This window comes from Anthonomus grandis (assembly GCF_022605725.1).
Source record: "Anthonomus grandis grandis chromosome 1 unlocalized genomic scaffold, icAntGran1.3 Chromosome32, whole genome shotgun sequence".
NCBI classification, from domain to species: domain Eukaryota; kingdom Metazoa; phylum Arthropoda; class Insecta; order Coleoptera; family Curculionidae; genus Anthonomus; species Anthonomus grandis.
In genome coordinates, this window is record NW_026088427.1 from 508493 (window position 1) to 532340 (window position 23848).

The window sequence follows — 23848 nt, forward strand, 5'->3', positions numbered from 1 at the left end:
ATACAGGTGTGAAGATTCGCATATGCCAATTTTGTTTCAATATCAGCTACATACAGGGAAAATATTAAAGGTCCTAGAGTTCCAGTATTTAGAGGTACATATTTTAATTTGTAAACTGAGATTGAACTTTTATTTACAACGCAATGGAATTTATCAGAAAACCCAAAAGTGCAATTTCGCAAGTAACATCTTATGATTAGGTGAATCAAATGCTTTACTAAAGTCCAGACGACACAGGCAAGTCGTTAGTTTTTTTATCTCCATTATGTCCTATATCATTAATAATATTTACAAGACAAGTAGTTGTACTGAACTGTTTATAAAAACAGCTTAGAATGATATTATGGGAATCACAAACATCTATAACCTGATTATACATGTCCAAAATGTCATTCCAACATTTTGGACATAACCGGTAAAATACTAATAGGAATTAAATCTTTAAGCTCCTCCTAGGGTCAGACATTTTGGCTAGTGGCTTGATTATATCAGCATTTTCCAAAATACACGTATTAATGATATTTAATTTTTTTTTGCAAAAAGGTAATCTACTAAAAGGTACTCATTAATCTAAAAGCAAACTTATTATTCATAAATCGTAGATATTTGCCAATAAAACTATCAAACACACGCAGTGGCAGATTAATGTTTATACGAGAAAAAATCAGAATCATCTGAAAAATGCAAGAAAGTGACGTTTGGTAAGCATTTACTGCACCCTAATCACTATTTGGGTGCTATATTCTCTGTTCAACTATGATTAATAATTAAATTCCTGACAATTCTCTATATATAGAATATCTTAACTGAATCAGATAATGTAACAATTGTAATACAAGTGGCTACACAACAATTCATACATAATCCCAATAAGAATGTTTTTAAACTTAATTATCAGGCATTAAAACTTACTTGCTGCATCTGGCTGATCATCTGCATCAGTGGATTCGGAGGTTGGGGCATATAAGTCATATCTTGCTGAACTTGCTGAAAGAAAGGCAAAAATGGGCGTTAAAAACTAGTTATTCACTTAGTTTCCAAAAAGCAGTGCTTAGGTTATTTAGGGAAAACATTGAAAGAAACTCTTTTTCAAAATATAAAAAAAAAGGGAAAAGTGAACGTCAAATGACCGTAATACACCAAAATGTACAATCGTTGAGAAATGCTGTTGATTGTATTAATAATATGCTAAACGAGAATCCAAATTGTAAAGCGTTGTGTATAAAGAAAGTTAAAGTTTTACATAAGATAACTTCATCTTAGTTCGAAGCATAGACTATAAAATCTAGGGGATGTAATATAAACGTGCTGCTATAGAATGTAAGGCGAATTACACTGGTTTATTAATTTTTGCTATAATTGTATAGACGAACATGAATGTTATACACATCCTAATGGATGTACACGCCCATTTTAGGACATGAAAACGAGGTCAAAAAATGACATTTTCAGATTTTTTAAAGTGCTCTAATTTCCTTAATGTAGGTGATGAGAAGAAGCCGCTGATATAGTTACTTCAATTTCAAAAAAAAATTAATTTTTGGTGAAAAAATTCGATACGGGCAGGTGAAAACCGAAAAATGAAAAATCCAGGTCGCTAGTTTGGTTTCTTCATTAAAAACTGTTTTTGTTCTAGTTTGTTTTTTGTACCCTACGCTTCCAGTATGCTCTAATCATTTAAGTAAAGATAAACGTTGTAATGCCTATGAAAAAATGTGTCATTCCTCCTTTAAGAATAAATTTTGCGAAAACGGTTAGAGATAAATGCAAACTTAATAATATATAATATATCTCTAATAAAACCCGTTACTAGATTTAAAAAATAGCGTAAAATTGGATAAAAAATATCATTATTTGAGCAACGATTTTGATCAGCCTGTGTTTTAAAAAAAAATTTGGAATTTGAAAACATAAAATGAACTTAGCCAAGGACACAGATTTTTCAAAAAGATCAAAAACGGTGGGTAAATATTAAAATTGAAGTGTTACATTGATTTTTGTGAAAATTTCTTTAAATTGTTAATAACTAGGCAATGTAACATTTTAGGGCAAAACACTTTTAGGACTAAAGAGAGAGTCAAATGAGACTTCCACATCGGAAAGAAGATATAGGTGTTTCCATTAAAAATAAATAAATTATGTATCACGTTTTTTTTTGGAACACCCTTTATCAACCAAACTAATTCTCAATTAACATTCGCCCTATTAAAGGCTGTTTTCGTTTGAAGATTTAGCCGCATTCGAGCACCGTCACCCTGTGTAATGCCGGGTTTCCACCAAGCGGACAGGACAAAAAGAAAACCCAAACTCAGAACTGTTATGGAAAATTTTTGTTGTTTTTAGAACTTTTTAGTTTGCGAATAGTTTTTACGAACACAAACAGTGTCCCGGCGCGTGTCGGCAACTTCAAAGGGTCCGCGTGTTCTAGAAATGTTTGTCCGCTTGGTGTACACGGCTTGAGACAGTTTGTTTTTAATTTCGTTGTTGCGATTGAGTGGTTTAGTCTAATTTTAATGCGTAAAGAGAAAACGTTCCAATGTCTGTATTGTAACTATTTTAATTTATTTATATCAAAATACTGACACGTTCAAACCGGTATATGCACTTTAAGAATACTTTTAAGAAAGTGTGGACAGTGGAGGAAACCGCGAATTTAACTGAGGGGTACAAAAATTTTAGAAGCTTGTGGGATGCTAAACACGCAGACTATAGAGAAATAATTTAAGAAAAAAGATGCCTTGGGGGAACTAGGAACATTGTGTAACGTGTCCACAGCCGAAGTTGAGTGAAAGTTGATTAACATTAATTTGCAGTATCGTCTTGACATTCTTAAAAAGTTCTTAGAACTTGATCGCATTTCACCTCATATAACTTATAGCATCTTCTCTTAGTTTAGAAGTTGCACATTTTCTCCTTTTTGCCTTAAAGACGGTCTAATCCAAAATCGACGTTTATTTTTATTCATAATAAAATATGCAGCTCCTAGCAAAAATAAATCTTCGTCGTTTTAACTGCCGGCATAATCGCCAATCGCTCTATCTCTTTTCAACACACACACCTTAATTTCGTTCGCATGTCGCATATAAGCGCTATAATACGTGCTGTCTTCGCATCTCCATATATTTTTTATATCAAGGCAATGTCCACCTTACGAAGCCCGCATATGGGCCACCTACATGGGGAATAGCAAGTGCGCTTAAAAGCAAGATTGCACTACTATTTTGGATTCCTGGAAATGTTTGCGTTTGCTTTATAATGCAGATGAAAATGATATTTGATATTTTTGATAAAAGGAAGAAGTGAATATTATTTCTCTAATTTTACAAATATTACTAGGGTAGGCAATGCCTCTTTGCCTACATTGTTTGCACGCCACTGCGGCACTTGGTGGAAACCCGGCATGACAACACAATTAGAAATAGAGATTTTCTTCGAGTTTGACACTCACCTGCTGTTGCATAATGAGCCTCTGCGAGGCGAGTTCCTGCTGTTGCACGGCGAGTGCGCTCCACGGATCAGCCATAACACGCGCCTGCGCCTGTCGATACGCCGATAATTGTTGCGGTAAATACTGAAACTGGAGATCGTTCTCGTGTTGCATCTTGGTCACGTCGTTTTTTAACACGGGAAACCGGGCGTTGCTCTGGAACGGGTTCGGGTTACCGCATATCGCCATCAGTTCGCCGAGTAAGAAGAATCGCTCGTCGCATTGACGGCGCACCTTCAGATCTTGACCGAAGTAACCCGCTTTACACCACTCGGACATTTCCATGCTGGTGAACGGCCCTTGCATTTGTCCCTAATGATAAATTGATTTTCAGTTAAGCATGTATGCAAGTTTCGTCGCGGTACGCTAAATTAAGAATGTTGCTTTGCTAAAGCTCGAAATATTTACAGGACAGAATGTTTGACATAATAAAATACTGTTTTTTTAAGGTTGAAGAAGTAGTCCGTTCTTGCAGTGGAGTTAATAGGTCAATGGGTAACTAAAGATAGGCGTTTTTTATATCGGTTAAACAGGTAGAAAATTCTCCACTCGCGTTACAAAACATTGTGAATAGATCGAAAAGGCTAGAAAACGCAATCTTTGCCCTTAAATGTTCAATCTGTAAAAAACAAAACCAATGAACTTCTTATATTTTTAGAGAGCCTAGAATATCCAGTTTTTATGTTACTATGCGAGCACTGGTTAAAGTCATCCGAACCAATTTACTTAGAAAATTATTTAATAATGGACAAGTACTGTCGCAAAAATATGTCACATGGAGGTTCGATAATTCTTATGCATTAAAAATTAGTTGATACTATAAAATGTATTAACCTAAGTAAGTAAGTTTGTTTAAATTAGAAGTTAAATTGGAAGTATTATTATGTAGCTTAGATTTTTGGTCCAAAATTGTTTTGTGTGGAGATTGTAATGTCAACTCATTAGACTTTACAAATAATAATACCGACGTACTTGTTTGTCTTTTAAAATCTTGTGGTTTAAATATTATTGTGAAAGGTCCAACCAGGATAACTTCTCATTCTGCAACTCAAATTGATTATGTGTGTACCGACATCGAAAATGACAATTTTGTGTGTAATTTTATAAATTCGGAACTTTCTGATCATGAAGCTATGGCATGGCATGTCTAGCCAAGTGGGCGGAAAGAAGGGTTGAATTTATAGTAGGACAAATTATAGTAGATTCTTGCAACTAAGTTGCTTGTGCGATTGGCAGAGCATTATGACTACTCCCAATCCTGCATTTCTCGATAATGCATTTCCAGTCAGGACGTTAAAGAAAGGTATCTGCAAAAATCTCAGATCACTGCACTATATTCGCAAATTTTTCATAAATAACAACAGTTTTGTTAATTATTTTAACACATATAGAGCTTTGTAAAGAGTAATAATTATTAAGAAAGCTAAAAATAATTAACTCAAAAAAAGATTAAGTAATGCAGGTAATATTCAGAGAGAAGCTTGGAAAGTGGTCAATGAACTGAGAGGAAAGCACAGGAACGTTTCATCTCTAGGATAAAATATAAAACCTAATCAAATTAATTAATTTTACTGCACTATTGGTAGGAACTTAGCAAGTAAAATTCCAAATTTTTGAGATTTTCATCAATACTTTGATTCCCAAGGTGGGTCAAATTCGTTCTTTTTTTTTACCAGTTGATCTTGTAGAACTGAAATCAACTTTAAGAGAAATTAAAAAAAAAAGAAATCTTCTGGTTATGATGGAATAACTGGGCAGCACTTCTTAAATATGTCTGATGCTGCATTAGGTACTTTGGTAAGTGCCATAAATCAGTCTTTTTCTACAGGCATATTTCCTGAATTTCTTAACATAGCAAGAGTAATTCCCTTGCATAAGGGTGGTGAAAACTCCCTCTAATTCCAGACCGATAGCATTGCTTTCAACCCTGTCCAAAATTATTGAAAAGCCGCATGGTATCATATCTGACGCAAAAAAAATATAATTCTGAGTGAGCAGTTTGGGTTTCAGGAGACCAGAGGAACATTGGATGCCATTTTTTTCATTTTTAGAGTCTTTATATTTGGTACTCAACAATGGGGAGCTTGCCGCAGCGGTATTCTGTGATCTGACCAAGTCATTTGATCTTGTGTTGATCATGGAGTGCTGCTGTGGAAGCTTGAGCGGTACGGATTTAGAGGGCTGTCTCTTCAATGGTTTGGTTCATATTTAAGAGATAGGCGACAGACTGTAACTGTAAAATGGTGTATTGTCAAGGCAGCAATTTGTCCCCCAGAGATCAGTGTTGGGTCCGATTTTGTTTTTACTGTACATAAATGATATGGCAAGAAAAGATCGCAGGTGAATTTGCTCAATTTGCAACAGTGCTGTGGCATGATATTAATGCTGCAAATCTAAATGAAAGAATAAATAGGGACATTGCTGTGCTAAAAAAAAAATGGTGTGACTGTAATAAATTAACTCTAAATATTGCCAGAACCAGTAATATAAATTTTAAATTCAGTTTAAGTAAAGTATTCTTGGGTACAAGTGCTTTAAATAAATTTTGCAAAAGGCTACTATGAAATAGGAGACTTTTTGGCAGAGAGATTTTAAATGTACTGTCCTTTTTAACATGCTTTAATATTAAAGTTATAATATTTTATCGATGTACAGTAGTGGCCAAAATTATAGCAATAAATCTGAATTTTACTAATATTTAATAATAACTATTATATGTATGTTTTAATCGTAAAAGTACGCCACTGGTTTAGATGGCCTCTTAATATTTAAACAAAATTTCTCATTCAAATAAAAAAAAGCCTACCTGTTTTTTTGCTGACAATAAATATTTGTAATTGCAAATATTTCACCTGGTCATAATTATAGCAACATTTGAAATTTAGTGCTCTTTCAATCCGTTGAAGTGCAATATTGAAACAATTTATATTGTGATTTCTTGGTAGTTATTAACTTATTTAAATAACAGTATGAGTCGTGGTAAAACCAGTGTAGAACCAGGAATTTCAAAAATGCTAGAGAACTTTTCGAAGCTCTTCAGGATAGTTGGTTGTCAATCGATCATGATGTTATAAACAAACTTATTTTATCCATGCCAAAAAGATGCATTACTGTTATAAGGGCTAAAGGGTACTATACTAAATACTGAAGAATATTATTGTATTGTAATCTTATTTTGACTTTGGAGAATAAATAAATTGATTCTTCTAAAATGTGTTGCTATAATTTTGTCCAACCCGTTTCCTAAAAAAAATTCCTATTTTTCATTTCTTTTATAAAGTAACAAAAAAATAAACATAAATAAAAAGCTTTGTAAAAAATACATCATAATATATACCAGTTTTTTTTCTAATCTACCACATCATATAATTTGAAGGAAAAATGTACTTGTTGCTATAATTATGGCCACTACTGTATATGTAAATTTCAGTTTATGGTTTGTTGAAATTTTTGTGTTTTTTTTTTATTTTACAGCTTTGTCAACAAGATTTCTGGTGACAATAAAGCTTATATTGATTGATTCAAATGTAACATTTAATTTGGCTAGACACGTACATCTCAATAACTTCGATCCTCTTTTAGACACCAAATATTTACATTTCTGCCATACAAGCCATAAACTAGATTTACTAGAACTTTTAGAGATAAATAGAGCGATACAGAATAATGCTATTACATGCGTCAATGATCAAATAAATCATCCATCCGCACACTTTTTTAATTCATTAAATTTTAATGCTGATTTATAACGCCTTTTTATTTTCTCATATTAAAGAGTCAAATTTTTCAAAGTATCATTTCCAGTACCGCTAACTTGAAAATTTAAAAACTTTTGTTCTCAATTCTTGTTTACAAAACAATTATCGTATTGTCGTAATAATGTAATTTTACAGTTTTTGTAAATCCACGTTTGGTCCCATTCTCTGCATTCTCATGTATCTTTTTGCGGCAATTATATGTGCAGAAATTGCTAATGAACCTACATTAAGGAGACATCTCTGTTGAAAATGTAGTTCATTCCTATGAAACTCGAGCTCAGAATCAGAATGCTTTAGTACCCCAAAGTAGAAAAACTATTGGTCATTACATTTTACAAATCTTCAACTTTGATCCTCAAAATATTAGAGATAATATAATAATAATAATAATAATATGTCTTTATTAAAAAAAAAAAGCAATATTAATCTTACAATATTACTTAATACTACATTGCCAAGAAGGCGAAGATTAGCTTAAGCTACTTTTTAACTCTTAACCTTCCTAACATTCACAGTTTAAATGGAGAAAACGAGAAAAAAAAAGAAACAAGTATATTATATTATATTATTTATCTTCTAGAACACTAGACTATATTTTGGATTGATTTAAAAACAAAAGTTTATAATATTTCCTATACACATCTAACGAAGTATTAAATATTGGTTTATAAGTATTAAAGAACTTAACGGCATTATAAGTAAAAGATCGCTCGAATAGAGCAGTGGAATGGTGCGGCATGGTCAAGATATTGTATCTAATATTTCGAGTGTGAACATGGTTTCTTGGTATTAACTTTTCAAAAAGATATTCAGGTCTTTGACTAACATATAATCGATAAAGAAAAGTAGAAGTGAAGAATTTGAATAGGTAAGGTAGCGTTAACCACCTCAACTGAAGTATAGAGTCTGATACATGATCAAACTTTCCGAGGTTAAAAATAAATCTACAGCAAGTATTCTGCACGCGTTGCAGGCGGTAACGATTTATTTGGTCTAAGCAAGGATAATAAACTATAAGGTAGTAATTTAGAATAGATAAAACAAGAGCCACTACAAGTTTTTTCCTAGTTTTAAAATTTAAAATGTGTTTATTGGTATAAAGCATACGCATGTGTAAATAACACCTCTGCAGAAGAGTATTAACATGTTCCTTAAACCTTAAAGAATTGTCTATTGTAAGTCCCAGAACCTTCACAGTATCAGAGAACAAAATAGTTTCGTTATCCAATTGAATGTGAACAGTTTCCATTATATTTTTATGTGATCCTCGGTTTGAAAACAAAACCATTTTTGTTTTATTAGGATTAATGACAAGGTTATGCTCTTTTGAAAATTAATTTATTACGTTCAGATCAGCGTTAATAGTATCAGCCACGTTATCAAAATTAGCAGAGTCAAAATAATGTATGTATTGAGTATCATCAGCATACTGATGTATTTCAGAATCTTCAACTAGACCGGGTAAATCTGAAGTATATATAAGAAATAATAATGGGCCTAGGATCGACCCTTGTGGGACACCAGAAATAATGTTTTTCGAAATGTTGTAAGTTTTAAAAAAGGACAAAACAACCTCACTACAGCCATAATATTTCAGTTTCGCTACAAGCAAATCATGATCGATGACATCAAATGCTTTCGAGAAATCAAGGGCTATCATAATGGCTGAAATCTTTTTGTCAAGAGCTCGCATGATATTATCGGTGACGTTTAGAAGTGAACTAGCTGTACTATGATGTTTCCTAAAACCAGATTGATGGGAAGGGAGGATATTATTTGACATTAAAAATGATGACAGCTGCATATAGACTATTCTTTCGAGAACTTTGGAGATTACGGGAAGCAAACTTATCGGACGCAAATCTTGAATACCAGGCCGTAGGAAAATATCCTACCTCCAAACAACAATTTATAATATGAGTGACATGATCCAGTATATCAGGGAGACATAAGTGTAACATACGTCGAGTTATGTTATCCACACCAGAGGCATTGGACCTAATATTTTTTATAGTTTTTTCGACAGTACTTTGGTCTACTAAAGAAAAATGAAAATTATCCTCGGTAAATTTATTACTGGAGTAGAAGTTAATTTTGTTTACACATTTATCAGATTTATTAAAAACACTTACAAAAAAATCATTTATTTGATTTGGATCAGATATATTAAACGGCAGCTCGTTATTATTCTTGGTTGTTTTAATATTTAAAGTTTCTAGACCTTTCCAAAGTTTTTTACCAGTTTTGTCACTCTCCAAGCTTGCAAGATATGCAGCTTTTTCTCGTCTTATTGATGCCAACGCAAAATTACGACACTCCGTGTAATATCTCCAATTTTCTAAACACTTGTGATTTTTGTATTTAGTCAAAGCCTTATCACGTTCCTTTAAAATAAGTCTTAAGGTGTCTGTCAACCAGGGAGCTGGCTTTTTACTGACTCTTATAGTTCTGTAGGGTGCATGAATATTAAATAAATAATTAATATTTTGTTCTAAATATTGAACTTTTTTATTTATGTCCTCAAGATAATAAATATTATCCCAGTAAATCTGTGATAAATCGATCCTAAAATATATCTCATTGAAATGTTTAAAATTGCGGATGGTTATAAAATTTTGTTTTTGTCTTTTAACTACTAATTTTAAAGTGCAGAAAGGTATTTGATTGTGATCACTTAAACCTGAAACAACGGTGCCACTTTTATGACAAATATCTTTAGTATTGATAAAAATGGGATCTAAGCATGTTGCAGTAGTATTTGTTATACGAGTTGGTTCATTTATTAATTGTACGTACCCAAAAGAGTTAAGCATAGAATATAATGAATTAGGTTTTAACATATCAATATTTAGATCTCCGAGAATTACTGAATAATAACTAATAAAAATAGATAAATTAACTAATAAAAATTTTAAAATGTATGTTAGAGATTGGATACATCAGATAATAATTTAATAACTAACTTTCTTAGTTAGGATAACTAACTAAGAAATTGCAGATCTCGGAAATTAAATTATTAAAAAAAAACACTGATCAAGACATATACAGATATGACCCAAATCCTAAAAAAAAGACATTTAATACTGAACTCATCAAAATCTAAATTACCTGATTATTGTTTATTTACTGGTAAATTGTAAATAAACTTATTTATTATTTATTGTTATTATTATAAGTTTTTATATTTTTTATCATTATTGTAGATGACTTTTTTAGTCGTTTTAACCTTGTCTGAGGCACTAGATCTGTAAGATGTATTGACGGAACCCCTTAGTTTCTGTAAGTAATTTTAATACTTTTGTAATTTAACAATTTGAATCTATATCTTATAAATTTCCTTGTTTTTTTTTTAAAATTAATATCCCCGATGATGGACATGTTATATGTCCGAAACATTGCCAACAGAAACATTCCTAACAAAAAAAGTCAAAGCTTTTCGTTAGACAGTATAGAGTAGAACGTTGCTGTATTTTTTAAGGATTCCATTTCGTTTTTGAGGATATAGAAGTATTGGTTTGTAACAAGATTAAATGAATGATGATTATTATATTTATATACTGAAGAATGCCTAATATAGGCTGAAACGTTCGCAATAAAGAAAAAAATTTGGCTTTTTTCTGTCACCCTTTCACCTTTTTAATATTGCTTGGATCGTCTGAAAATTGTGCTTTTCTCGCATAATTTGCATGATAATGTTGCATAATTTTAGGATCATTCTTCAAATAACTTTAGGCTGGGTTATGAGAAATGGAGAGCTGATGGAAAAATTGTATAGTTACCGGGACTACACCTTAAGGTTACATAAGGTGATGAAAAAGTGAAACTGACAAATCTATTGAGTCATTTTCAGATTGGCCTAAAAAACATGAGGTCGGCATTTCTTCTAAAACAAAATCAGTTTAAAGTTCTAAACCTGTTACACTTTCTGAGAGATTTCCCAAACTAGGCAGCTTTATAGACACCTTGAGCCAAATCAGATCTCAAGTGCGGAAATCAACGTATTAGCCTACAATAACAAACGTAAGCCACAAGTTGTAAACAGTACGATAGCGTTTCTTTTCTAAGTAATAAAGAAGTTTAAAATGAATACAATTCAGAAGAAAATACCCAGGTCTCTTGAAACTGGTTTTTACTTAGTAAAAAAATGACCAATGCTCTCCTGAGCCCTTTTTCTTCAATTACAGGGAGTAGAACAGGCTTGTTGTTTAGATCTTAAATTATTGATCAAATTTGACTTATTGTTTGGCCCCAATGCATTATTTTAATTCTCGTCTTCGCTTCCGTACCTGGGGATCTTGATAGAACCACTTATCCTGCCCCGGGACACCCAAGTTCGGCGGAGGCGCCAGACCGGGCATCTCGAAAATTGCCCCCGCCCTGAGAGGTCGCCTTCGGCATCTCCTCGTCCACCACCAGTTTCGACACGAAATCTTCTTGCAACTTTTCAAAGTCGTTCTCTTCGACCCTAAAAATTAACTACTTACTACTGAAAGGAAACATCTCTTTTAATGTTAGCATAGTGGACGTATGTTGATACCGAAATTGGTGATGGATGTTTAAAATTCCTGGAATTTAACAAAGTTGATGCCCAATCGTAACATAATTGCCTAAAACACTTCTCACTTTAAGTTTTTCAGGTAATTTTCAAGATCCCCATACATGCATCACCAATTTGCTAGCAGAAAATCTTATGCTAGTAACCGTTCATTAAATTTTCTAAATAACCTTACTTCTTTCGGGTTTAGAGGGTGCTAATTGTTCCTTTTCCTCGACGTTTCTAGGTGGACCTTCGGATTTGGCCCTGTCCCTATTTACGTTCACTTCTTTGGACTTGTCATTCACTTCGGGTACTGACAGTTTGCGTTCCTTTTCGGGGCTAGGAATTGACCTCTCTCTAACGCGTTCTGAACCGTTGGGCGGATCGGTAATCTATAACAATAGTTATTTAGGTAAGAAGTGCGTAAAATAGACATTTTTTTATGTATGGAAAGTTTCAGTCAAGTGACAATGCATTATTCCTAACTAACTATTATAAATTTAAATAAATACAAAATGTTTATCCTTATACACAAAATAAAGTTTAAGTGAAGAACAACCTCAATAGGTAATAAAAAAAGCAAGACGCATACAGGGCAATAAGTTGCTTAAATTAGATATAGGCAAATGAAGGCATTCGATAAAGCTAATCACAAGTTATGATTGTTTTGTCCTCTTACAATATACAAATTAAAGAAATTTACTAATTTGTAAACCGTTTCCAGTTTCGGTTATTCCGCCTATTAGAGAATTCTATGAGGAACATTCAAACGGTTATTCAGGCAGTTAACGGTATGTCAGGAACATTATAATTAGCTTTAACCAACCGATAAAGGGACACCTCATCTGTTATAGCGGAATAAGTGTTAGTTCTTAGGAAATATCTACCTGCTTAAGTAGGTTTTTGTAGTTTAATTTATTATATTTTGACAAAATGATTTATCGTTGATAAATAAAATTGTACTTTTGGTATATAAAGTGTAATGGGGAATTTATTAGCAGCTTACAGTTTTTTCTAGAAACCCTAAAGTGAATTAAACTCCCTTTTAAAATTACAGATTGATGGGTTAACAGTATCTTATGCTGATGACACGGCAATTGTTGTTTCGGGAGATTCTTGGGAAAGCATAAGGGACAAATCCATAAACATATTGGTAGAAATAAAAAACTGGCTCGAAACTTCTAAACTAACTTTGAATTTAACAAAAACTAATTACATAGCTTTTTCTTTGACTAGTGTAAATAGACCTGAGTATACCTCGATTTTATTTAATGATGATTGCATTAAGGAGACCTCATCTACAAAATATCTCGGTATTATAATCGACAAAAATTTAAAGTGGAAAACACATATTGATTATGTCTCCAACAAAATCCGAAAACTTGTTCATAAATTTTACTTGCTAAGAGAATTTTTGAATAAAAAAACACTCACTATCATTTATAAAGCATTTGTAGAGTCAATTTTAAAATACGGAATACTGGTGTGGGGAGGACTTTATAAAAACAGCTTATATAAGTTAAATATAATACAGAAGTACATTTTAAAAATAATTCTTAAGAAAAACCGTTTATATCCTTCTCATTTGCTTTTTAATAAAGATATTCTAGATATTAGATCGTTATATATACTTACAACATGTTCCTATATACACACTCAACCTAACTTAAAGATTTTGATAGATCATTCCTATGAAACAAGAGCTAGATATCACGAACACATAAAAATTCCGACAAGTTTAAATAATCTTAATTTGAGGTATATAAACTACTTTGGCCCAAAACTTTATAACTTATTACCAAGAGAGGTAAAAATATGTTCTAGAATGAAAAGATTTAAATTACTAACAAAGAATGTAATCTTTGAAAATCATCATCAATTTGTAACATTTTTAACTAGTTTTTGTGATTTTATGTCTATTTGGGTAGATTTAAGAGATCTATGATGTTAACATTATTAATCTTTTGATTGTATATGCAAATTGTTGTAGTAGAATTGTTTTTGTTTTGGTTTTCACGGTGTAGAATAATATTACAAATAAATGTAATAAATTATTAGAAAACTTTACTACGCACATACAGATGTTTTTACATCTAGGTGTTGAGTACTAAGACTTGTATTAGATATAGCTATAGTTTAATTTTTGAAATAATTAAATAATATCATTCTATTGTAATAACTGATATATTGTGAAATAAATATATTTTCTAGAATAAGTTTCTTCTAGGAAACAAAATACAAATACAAAATACAAATACAAATACAATAGAAAAAAAAACATTATAGTTATTTGGGTGTGGGTCAAATACTCTACTATTGACAAATGTACTTTTGACCATTTATATTTTCTTTCAGTCATACTTTACAGTTTACTTTTTATCACTATACCTAATAAATTTATACAAATAGACAGTTCATATTTCCTCATAAGATATTACATATGCTCACTCATAGATATAGATAAGTTTACAATATAAATACAAAGAAAAAAAAATCCATCAGTGTGTATTAATTCATCACGTAACTGTAAAGAGGAAATAAAGGTCATGATTCAGCTACCCTCAGAAGAAGGAGCTGTTAGGAGCTTGAATATTACACTTATAATTGAAAAAAAAAAGAGTCGCGAACCGCATTATAAACTGTATGAATAGCATGCATACCCTACATCCATAACTAACCGAAAAGAAAAGAAATCTAAATTATCCTAGCTTACTTATTATTTACTAATAGGAGGCAGGAAAGGAGGAACGAGGGGGACAGGTATATTGACTATATTTCTGTTGTAGACTATTATAGTAGAGAAAAACATACATATAAAAATGTATATTTCCAAACGCGCGCCAGATCCAAACACGGAATCCCGACGCAAAAGAGAGCAGAACCAGGGCGACTGATTTACCAGAGATGTCAGTATTAACAAGAAATAACATAAATTATTTTCAATGCATTAAATATTATTTTGTTTAGATGAAAGAACCATTTTTATTGATTTTTTAAAAGCCGATATAGATATAGAAAAATCCCAAATTTTGTATTTATTAATTTTGGGCACAATATTGTAAGAAAATAAGTTTTTAAAAATTTCTTTCTTATGTAAAGGTATAGACAAAAGGTCATGCGAATATTTATATTGTGAACGTCAGTACGATATCTGAGCTTATTATAGAGATATGGTGGTGCTTTCATTATTTTATAAAAAAAACATATGGAGTGCAACTCTCGGCGATTTAACATATTAAGCCATTTAAGATCAACTAATTTATGTGATACCCTTTCCCTACGTCTAATTCCACAAATAAACCTTATGCACGAGTTCTGTAATTTTTGAATTCTTGCAGAGTTAGCGCAGTCTAAAAATGGTCCATATACTGTATCAGCATAATTAAAATGGGATAGAATTAACAAGCATTGATAATCCTTTCTTAAGACAACTTATAATGTGATCTGTGAACTTCAGCTTGACGTCTATCATTATGCCTAGAGTTTTAGTTGAGACATAAAAAGGGATAAGTTCTCCATTAAGAATTAGTTGGACATGATCCAAAACCGCCCTTCTGCTATTATCACCACAAAATAACATTGCCACGGTCTTGGTTGAATTCAATTTAAGAGAATGATCTGTCGAGACTCTATTTACTAGAGCAAGGTCAGCATTCAAACAAAAATTAGCTCTTTCAATATTACTAGCATTAAATGACAAATATAATTGTGTGTCGTCAGTCGTAGAGGTGGTATTTACAGAATTGCAATTTATCCATAAAAGCCGACGTAAAAATGCTATACAACAGGACCCAGAATGCTACCTTGTGGGACGCCAGACTTTACTATTGCCACCCTAGACTTATCTTTTAAAACTAAACACTTCTATCACTTAAAAAAGATAAAATTAATTTAGTAGCTGTAGTATTAAAACCGAAATAATGTAAGATATTAATCAAAAGTTCGTGATTTAGCATATCAAATGCTTTAGAGTAATCAAGCAGTATTAAAATCATTGCATCACCCTTGTCCAAACTGGCGACAACCTCATCAGTGACGTCAGTAAGAGCGGTAACACAGCTAAATCCCTTTCGAAATCCCGATTGTTTTTGTAATACAATATTTTTATCAGTAACATAGGCGGTAATTTGTTTTTCCATTACTTTTTCCAAGATTTTTGAAAGGGCTGGTAAAATTGAAATTGATCTAAATTCGCCATAATTTAAGCAATTATTATTTTTAGGAAGTGGCAAAATAAAAGCAGACCTCCAAGATTTTGGAAAGTACGAGTTTAACAAACAACTATTTATAATATGGGTGATTATAAATGGACAAAAAAGAATTATTAATGTTGTGTTTAAATTATCAGGCCCAAACGCCTTAAATTTAAGTTTAAAAATTAAATTTGATACTAAATTTTCATCCACTGGTGTAACAGAAAATAATGGTGAAAACTTCTGATTAGATTTATAGAAATTGAAGGTTTCGTTTGTCGGAGGAGTAATATTAGAAGTTAAATGACTGAACCAGTCGTTAAGTTCATCGACTTTTTTTAGATGTTCAGAAATTTGTCTAGATTTGTAACTTATTATATTCAACTCAAAAGCTCCTTCCATTTGTCTCGAGTAGTGCAGTTTTGAAATTTGTTATTTAAATAAGCATTTTTTCATTACGTACGGCGGTGGTGGTACAATTTCTTATCTGCTTATAATAGTTCCAATGTTCCAAATTTCTTGTTTTTCGAAAGCGCATTAAAGCCCGATTTCTGTGTTGCTTCATTATTTTTATATTATCAGTAATCCAAGGACAGTAAGGTCTATTTCTACAAGTTTTAACAGTAAGAGGTGCGTGAGTATCTAGTATATTAAGCATATGATTAGTAAGGATAGACACTTTTTCATCAATATCCTCAGTATCATAAATTTGATGCCAGGGTGCAAGGTGCACCAATCTGAAAATTATCAAAGTTAATTCGTGTCAAAGGTCTGTAAGAAAACGTATTGTTTTCGTTATTTAATTTATTTAGTTGTAGATTACAGTATGTTAAAAAATTATCCGATATATGTATATTTATAATACCAGAGTCAACTAAATTATCCGAATTATAGCATATTAGATCGAGGAGAGTTAACGAACCATTAGAGACTCTCGTTGGTTTAGAAATATACTATTTTAAATCAAAAGCATCAAGAATCCTATTTAAGTCATCAACCCTACTCGACTCCAACTTGTCTACGTTAAAGTCCCCAAAACATAAAATTTTATTACATAATGTGTTAAAATTTATTAAAGTGTCTTCAAACATTGACAAAAATTCACTATAATATTTCAATCTTTCCTACATCATGAATCATGAGCAGATATTTCTAAACGTCAAGGGGTCCAGAAAAGGTACACTGCATTTAAGCAACTAATTTCTTATTATTTTTGTACAGTTTTTCCAATTTGTTTCAGCAGAATAAAACCTAAAGATTGCTTGAGTAAAGAAATAAACACATATGCCAGTTTTAAATAATTATAGGAAATTTGTCACAAAGTAAAGCAAGTGCATTAATAACAACAAAATAATTAATTCGAAAAATAAGTTTTTACTCTTTTAAATTTGAATATTAAATGTCTCAATGTGAAGGATGACTATTGTGCAGTTTTGTTTTAAGTCACTTTTACTATTTTGCTGTGTTGTCTTATCTACATCAGTTTTATTCTAGGCATAAGCTTTTATCAGCTTAGAGCAAATGTAATAATATGTAGTGTATGTCATTTATATTAATATATTTTATATTGGTATTCGGCAGTTGTAATATTTACATTTTCACTTTTGAATATTGCCTTGCCATGTTATGTGATTTTGTTGACAAATAAAGGAAATTATTATTATTATGACTTACCTGGTTTTCATTATTCTGTACAAGCGATATGGTAGACTTGGAAGTGAGCAAAGGCGGTTGCGATTTATGGGGAATGTGTTGTTGGGATGTAGATTTTTGGAGACCCTCTTTTCTATGGCCACCGCCACCTCTTCCGTCATACTGTATAAATTAAATTCACCATTATATTAAAATTATTGCAAGAGAAAATTGAGTAATGGAATCTTTCTATCATATCTCTGTGGTGAGTACAACAAATTTGTTTACATATGTATTTATTCGTATCTATTTTCGATATAAAAGTTACTTTTATGAATAAAAATGCCTATAGCAGCAATACTTATAGTGCGTCCCAAAAATTATGTCTAAATTCATTTAAAATTAGACAGTGGGGTTTTTTTGCAAAAAACGCTCGGACCCGTCGATTTTCATTCTAATTTGCGCTCGTTTGTATATACAGGGTTGCTCAAAAATAAGCTTCGACCATCAACTTTATTTTTTCAAATAAAGCACATGTCCTTTACCTAAAGTCAACAGTTATACAAAAAATGAACATTAGGTTGGTTGCATATTTAAGATTGCACATTTAAGGTTGCACCTCTGAGACACCTCCTCACATTTTTTTAATGTTGGCTGGTGACTGTCTATGTAAATTGTATGACAGTTATACGCCACACAATAGATATTGTGAAGTGTACGAGCAAAATTGTGGTTTTCGCAATGGTGAAGTTAAGGGAACGAGAAAAAATAGAAATTCTGTGCATTGTTGGGTTTGGTGATGAAGAACATGTACTCAAAGAGACTCAATTATTTAATGAAATCTGTCCTGACAAAAGGTGGTGACTAGAACAGAGGCTAAATTTAGAGAATTCGGTCATGTTAGTGATCTGCCGATGAAATTGAACAAGTTGAGCTAATTTACACATGGTGAAATCTGAAGTTCATTAAATAGTTAAAAAGAACCCATATAAAGGTATACTATACACTACACACACACATTAGCAGTGTGTGTGTGTATAATGTGACCGTAAAGCATGTACTGTTTGTAGTGAATTTTTAAAGTCTGATGATGTTCTTAATATGAGCGAAACACGTGTAACCTACTCTTAGAATTAATAAATACTTTTGAAACCGAGACTTTGTGTAGCTCCCTTTAGATTATTCAGTCTAGGTCTCTTTGAAAAAATGGACTTCTTTCAAAATATAAAGGTATTCCAGTGCAAGATTTGCGAAACGCTTGGGAAACATGTGCTATCTAAATAATAATTTAATAACAAATATTAATTTTTCCGAAGAAACCACATTCTGTTTGAATGGTTCTGTGGAGCAAATTGTCGATATTGAGCAACAGAAACTCCGCATTGGATGATGGAGGTGAGCATCCAGTACCCTCAAAAACTAAATATCAGGTGTGGAATAGTGCGCGGAAAACTAATAAGACCATTTTCCTTGGCCCAGACTTTAACGGGACAAGCGCATCACGATTTTCTCCAATTTGAATTAGTTCCAGCATTACTAGCTTTATTTCGAAATCCACTGGACCCAGACTACCGTGACGAAAAACTTATTTTCTATTAAACTTATCATTCATCGCCTGACCTAACACCAATGAACTTTTGACTTGTGCGTTTTTTTCGATAATTGTTGACTTTAGCTATAGGCCGTGATGCGTGAAAGATACATAGAATTCCACTCGAAATTTAAATATGAAATTAAAAAGAAGGCTTTCATTTAAAAAAATTAAGTTGATCGACGAAATTTATTTTTGAGCAACCCTGCAGATACAAACTTCACGTACTAAAAAGCACAACTTGAAATAAGAATTGACGGGTCCTAGCGTTTTTGCAACAAAAAAAAAACGATCGTTTAATGTTAGAATAATTTACACACTGTATAGCTATATCCAATAAATTTTTATACTTATAATAGGAAATTCATGGCATTCATGGACACTGTACTTATGCCTGAAGCAAATATACAGCCACTTAGTAAAGGAAGTAACACTTTTTCTTAAAATATTTAAATTGCTTTTTTGTTAAAAAAAAAACTCCAATAACATATACCTCAAAATATCATATTCATATTCTAGAAAGATTTCGTCACAAAAAAGTTTTTTTACAAACATTTCTGTTATACGTCAAATAAAGTGGTAGGAGAAGGTTTATCTATTATCAAATTTTGTTTAAAAGTACTTTGTCACTTAGATTTTCTACCAAGAAAAAATGTCACAGTTAGTTTTCCTAAAATCCGCTAGAGGACATTGACTTGTGAATCACCCTTTATGACGAATTATTTAAAAAAACCTAAATGAAACTATACTTCAAGATAAACAATTGAAATTTGGTAGACTGATGAAATTTTTATAAGAAAATTTTTTGACATATTCACTTGTCTTCCGTCACTTTCTGTTTGACCGGAAACTTATTTGAAATGACACACTTGGTATATTAATACGTATTTCGATAAAAAATAATATTCTGAGAGCAATTATGTCGCATTTGCTACTTTTTGTTTTATACTTAAAGAAAAAATCAATTTTTTAAATAGGGTGCATGAATACGTTTAAAATTTTCATTTGTAATCACTGAAAAATCGATTTCGTTGCATTGTAAGACTTAAATCTTTTAGACAACTATTTAAAATGTCCAAACCAGCAATTTGGCAATGCAATTTTTTTTTCGTATAATTTGAAATGGTTAGTTTTTAAATCGGTTGATAGATAAGGCCATAAGAAGAAAAAAACAAAGTCACATGAATAAACGCATTTATTTAATAAAAATAGCATAAAGGCTTTGATTTCTTGCTGCGTTTTGGCGCGTTCTTCAATTATTTTTCAATTGACATAATAAATGTCATCTTGTCAAGTGTAATTTTTATGTTTACTAATATTTCAGATGTTTACAGACTCTAATTCTGAAAAACTGCATTTCAGTAGTGGTTGTTCATAATAAGGTGCTATTTAAACAAATAAAGTAAAAATACTTGTTTGGAAATTTTAAATAGACGTGTAAAAGAGTCAAGTGTAAAGATTCGGTATCAGTTCCTGTTAAATCGGAAGTAACAAAAAATAACAGAATATGTGAAAACATGCTCTTATAACTATTCTATTGATATACCAAATTTCATTTTCTTTATCTTGAAAATTAAAAAAGTTATTAAATGTTCCTGTGTTATCCGGTATATATTTCTTTACGTCATTAAAAGCAGGAAACAAAGCCAAACAACCTGTTAGAAACGGCATTTCGATATCACTTTTTGAATTAAATTTATTAAAAAAGTGTCTATTCCAAAATAAAAATGTACATTAACTTCTATTTCTTTAGCCAGGCTGAATAAATTCGTTTTAAATAAGTATTTTTTTTATGAAACAAACTGTCTGCTTTAGAATATCCGAGATACAAAATTGATACCATTATACGTGTATTTATGCAGGATGTTAACCAAACCAAGTTGCACCAAATTAGCCCATGTTAGGAAAACTATTCATCGGAAAGTTTTCAAAATTTGGCACCATGGAAAAGTGTAGTATTAGTAATCTAGTTCTTCGAATGCCACTAAAATCGAATATTCAAATTCTAGTGTAAAAACCACTGCACTTTAAGACTCACTATTTCAGCTTTAAAACTTTGGGCTATTCTCTATTACGAATAAAACAAAGAATCTTAACCTGTTCGTCGTCGGAACCGTGGAACGCCCCCCGATCGTCGAACGAGCCCCCGCTCTCGAGCGGATTCTCGTTCGCCCATTCGGGCAAATGGTCCTCGTTGTCCCAGGACCGGCGGTTACCCGGTGGGCCCCTGTTGTTATGATTGACGCCCCCTTGCTCGTGCCAATTGCCGGGACGTCCGCCTCTTTCCGGTGGCCCGGTCCTTTCTTCCTCGCCGTCGCCCCTCCAGCTCGTTTGACGACCTGGAAAATCGGAACAGTCACTAAAGAAAATCTATAAAATATTCCCATATTCTCTTAGTAGGTAAAATACAGAACAAAAGTCACAAATGGGGTGTATTAAGTTGATTAAACGTTCGTTTCGCCCATAAAAAATCACAAACCCTGAAGCTGTTTAAGCAACTCAATTTTTGTAAAACGGCAAAAAACAAATAGTAAATCATATAATATACAATACTACGAAGATGTACTATTCTTTATGATCTCCCAAAATACACAAGAGTGGACATCATATTAGAGCCGTTGTTGCTTTTATTAATTCCCCTTGTGTGACTCAACGATGTTTTAAAACTTAATTCTGATCTTATTAGCTCCTACTCAGTCAAATACTCCATAGAATTTGCTATATAAATAAATAGCTAAAAGATGCATAGTGGTACAAAAAATAAACCACCTTTCAAATTCATTTTCCTGTTCGGCACAGCGACATATATTCTGTACCACATACCCCTATCATTATATTTAATGAACATGGATGCGGATTTTTACTATACTGCATAAATATTTCCTGTCTTGACTGGTCAAACGCATTAGATGTTACAAGAAGCACGTGTTCTTGTTTATAAATATCTAGCGTTGTTTTTGTTTTGATAAGGTAAGCATTTCGGATTATTCTGTATTTTATTTGCGTTTTATGATGTATATATTTATATAAAAAACATAAATGCAATAAAAATTAATGATTATGGTTTGAAAAAAACATAATTTTAATGAGTCCCTAATTTGTACCACTATGCAATAAGTGTATTTTCTTTTTTCAGGCTATGGCTTTCGCTGGCAGCAGCAAATATCCTATGGACTTAAAATTGGTCGATATGACTGAAAAAGAGTTCTACGACGAATTAGAAATAATAGATAAAGTTCCAAGTGATCAGGAATCAATTATTTCAGAAGAGTCTGACAATGAAAATGATTTCTGTGAAATACAGCCTAATGATATTATGATCAGTAGTGAGGATGACGTCCCACTTTCAAGGTATTTACAAAAATCAAATAATCAACCGTCTAAAGTTTCATGGTCTACTCAAAATTTACATCTAATAAACCCGGCCCAGCCATTTACTGAGACTGAGAATCAAGGTTTATGTCTTGAGTTACTACAAAAGGAAGATCACCTGTTGTCACCTTACTTTCTTTTTAATCTGTTTATAAGGGACGAGCTTATAGAAGATATTGTTTGTCAAACAAACCTCTATGCTGAACAAGAATTTCAAAAAAATAACAAAAAATATAATCCTACAAATACAAAAAAAATGAAGGTTTACCTTGGTCTTAATATTCTCATGGGAATCAAACCACTTCCTAGTTATATTGGAGTGTCGACGAAGACATGCACGATAATTACATTTCCCAGTTTATGGCTGTAAATAGATTCGGTTGGTTGCTTAGCCACGTTCACCTCAATGACGATAGCGTAATGCCAAAAAAAAGGGGATGCAGGATTCGATAAACTGTATAAAGTTAGGCCCTTTATAGATAAAATTAAGGAGAATTTTAAAAAATATTATGATTGTACAAAAAACATCGCAATCGATGAATCAATGGTAAAATTTAAGGGGCGAAGTACGTTGAAGCAATATATGCCGAAAAAGTGGACAAAATTTGGACTTTGACTGACTCAAATGCATTTATATGACTTTGATATTTATACCGGTAAAACCGATGACTACGTGGAACATTCGTTAGGGGAAAAGGTAATACTTAGACTTACCGAAGATCTCCAACAAAAAAATCACCTGCTTTTCTTCGATAACTTTTTCAACTCGTATATGTTATTGAAAATTCTCAAAGAACGGGGCATTCATGCATGTGGTACAGTTCAGTCGAACAGAAAACATCTTCCAAAAATGACTGAAGATAAACTTTTGAAGCAAGGCGAATATGATTATTCAATAAGTTCTGATGGGATCAGTTTGATTAAATGGAAAGACAAAAAAGCAGTCCATACTTTGACCAATTATCATGATCCAACGGTAAAATGCTCTGTGCAACGAAAACAAAAGGATGGTAGCAAAATCCCTGTTCCTTGTCCTATGGCACTGATAGGCTACAATAGTAACATGAACTTTGTGGATCGTTTCGACCAAATGAAATCATCTTATGAGATAGATCGAAAAAGTAAAAAAGGGTGGATGAGAATTTTTTTCCACTTCATTGATTGCTGCGTCGTCAATTCGTTCACTCTCTATCGACTAAGAGGTCTAAAAAGGTTACATCGTCAGATCGTCAGCCTGTAAGGACTACAAGACGAAAATGTGCCAGATGTAGTACCAGA

At 32.1% G+C, this 23848-nt stretch overlaps 1 protein-coding gene across 1 annotated transcript in view; it reads right to left on the reverse strand.

Annotated features, from left to right (window-relative positions):
* LOC126749382 (GIGYF family protein Gyf-like) overlaps positions 1 to 23848 on the reverse strand; it is a 53953-nt gene that overhangs the window by 22292 nt on the left and 7813 nt on the right. The window contains 8 exon segments of the mRNA XM_050459050.1: positions 913 to 987; positions 3449 to 3799; positions 11532 to 11637; positions 11639 to 11710; positions 11914 to 11920; positions 11964 to 12174; positions 17650 to 17790; positions 21296 to 21537. Of these exon segments, the coding sequence (XP_050315007.1) occupies positions 913 to 987; positions 3449 to 3799; positions 11532 to 11637; positions 11639 to 11710; positions 11914 to 11920; positions 11964 to 12174; positions 17650 to 17790; positions 21296 to 21537 (1205 nt within the window).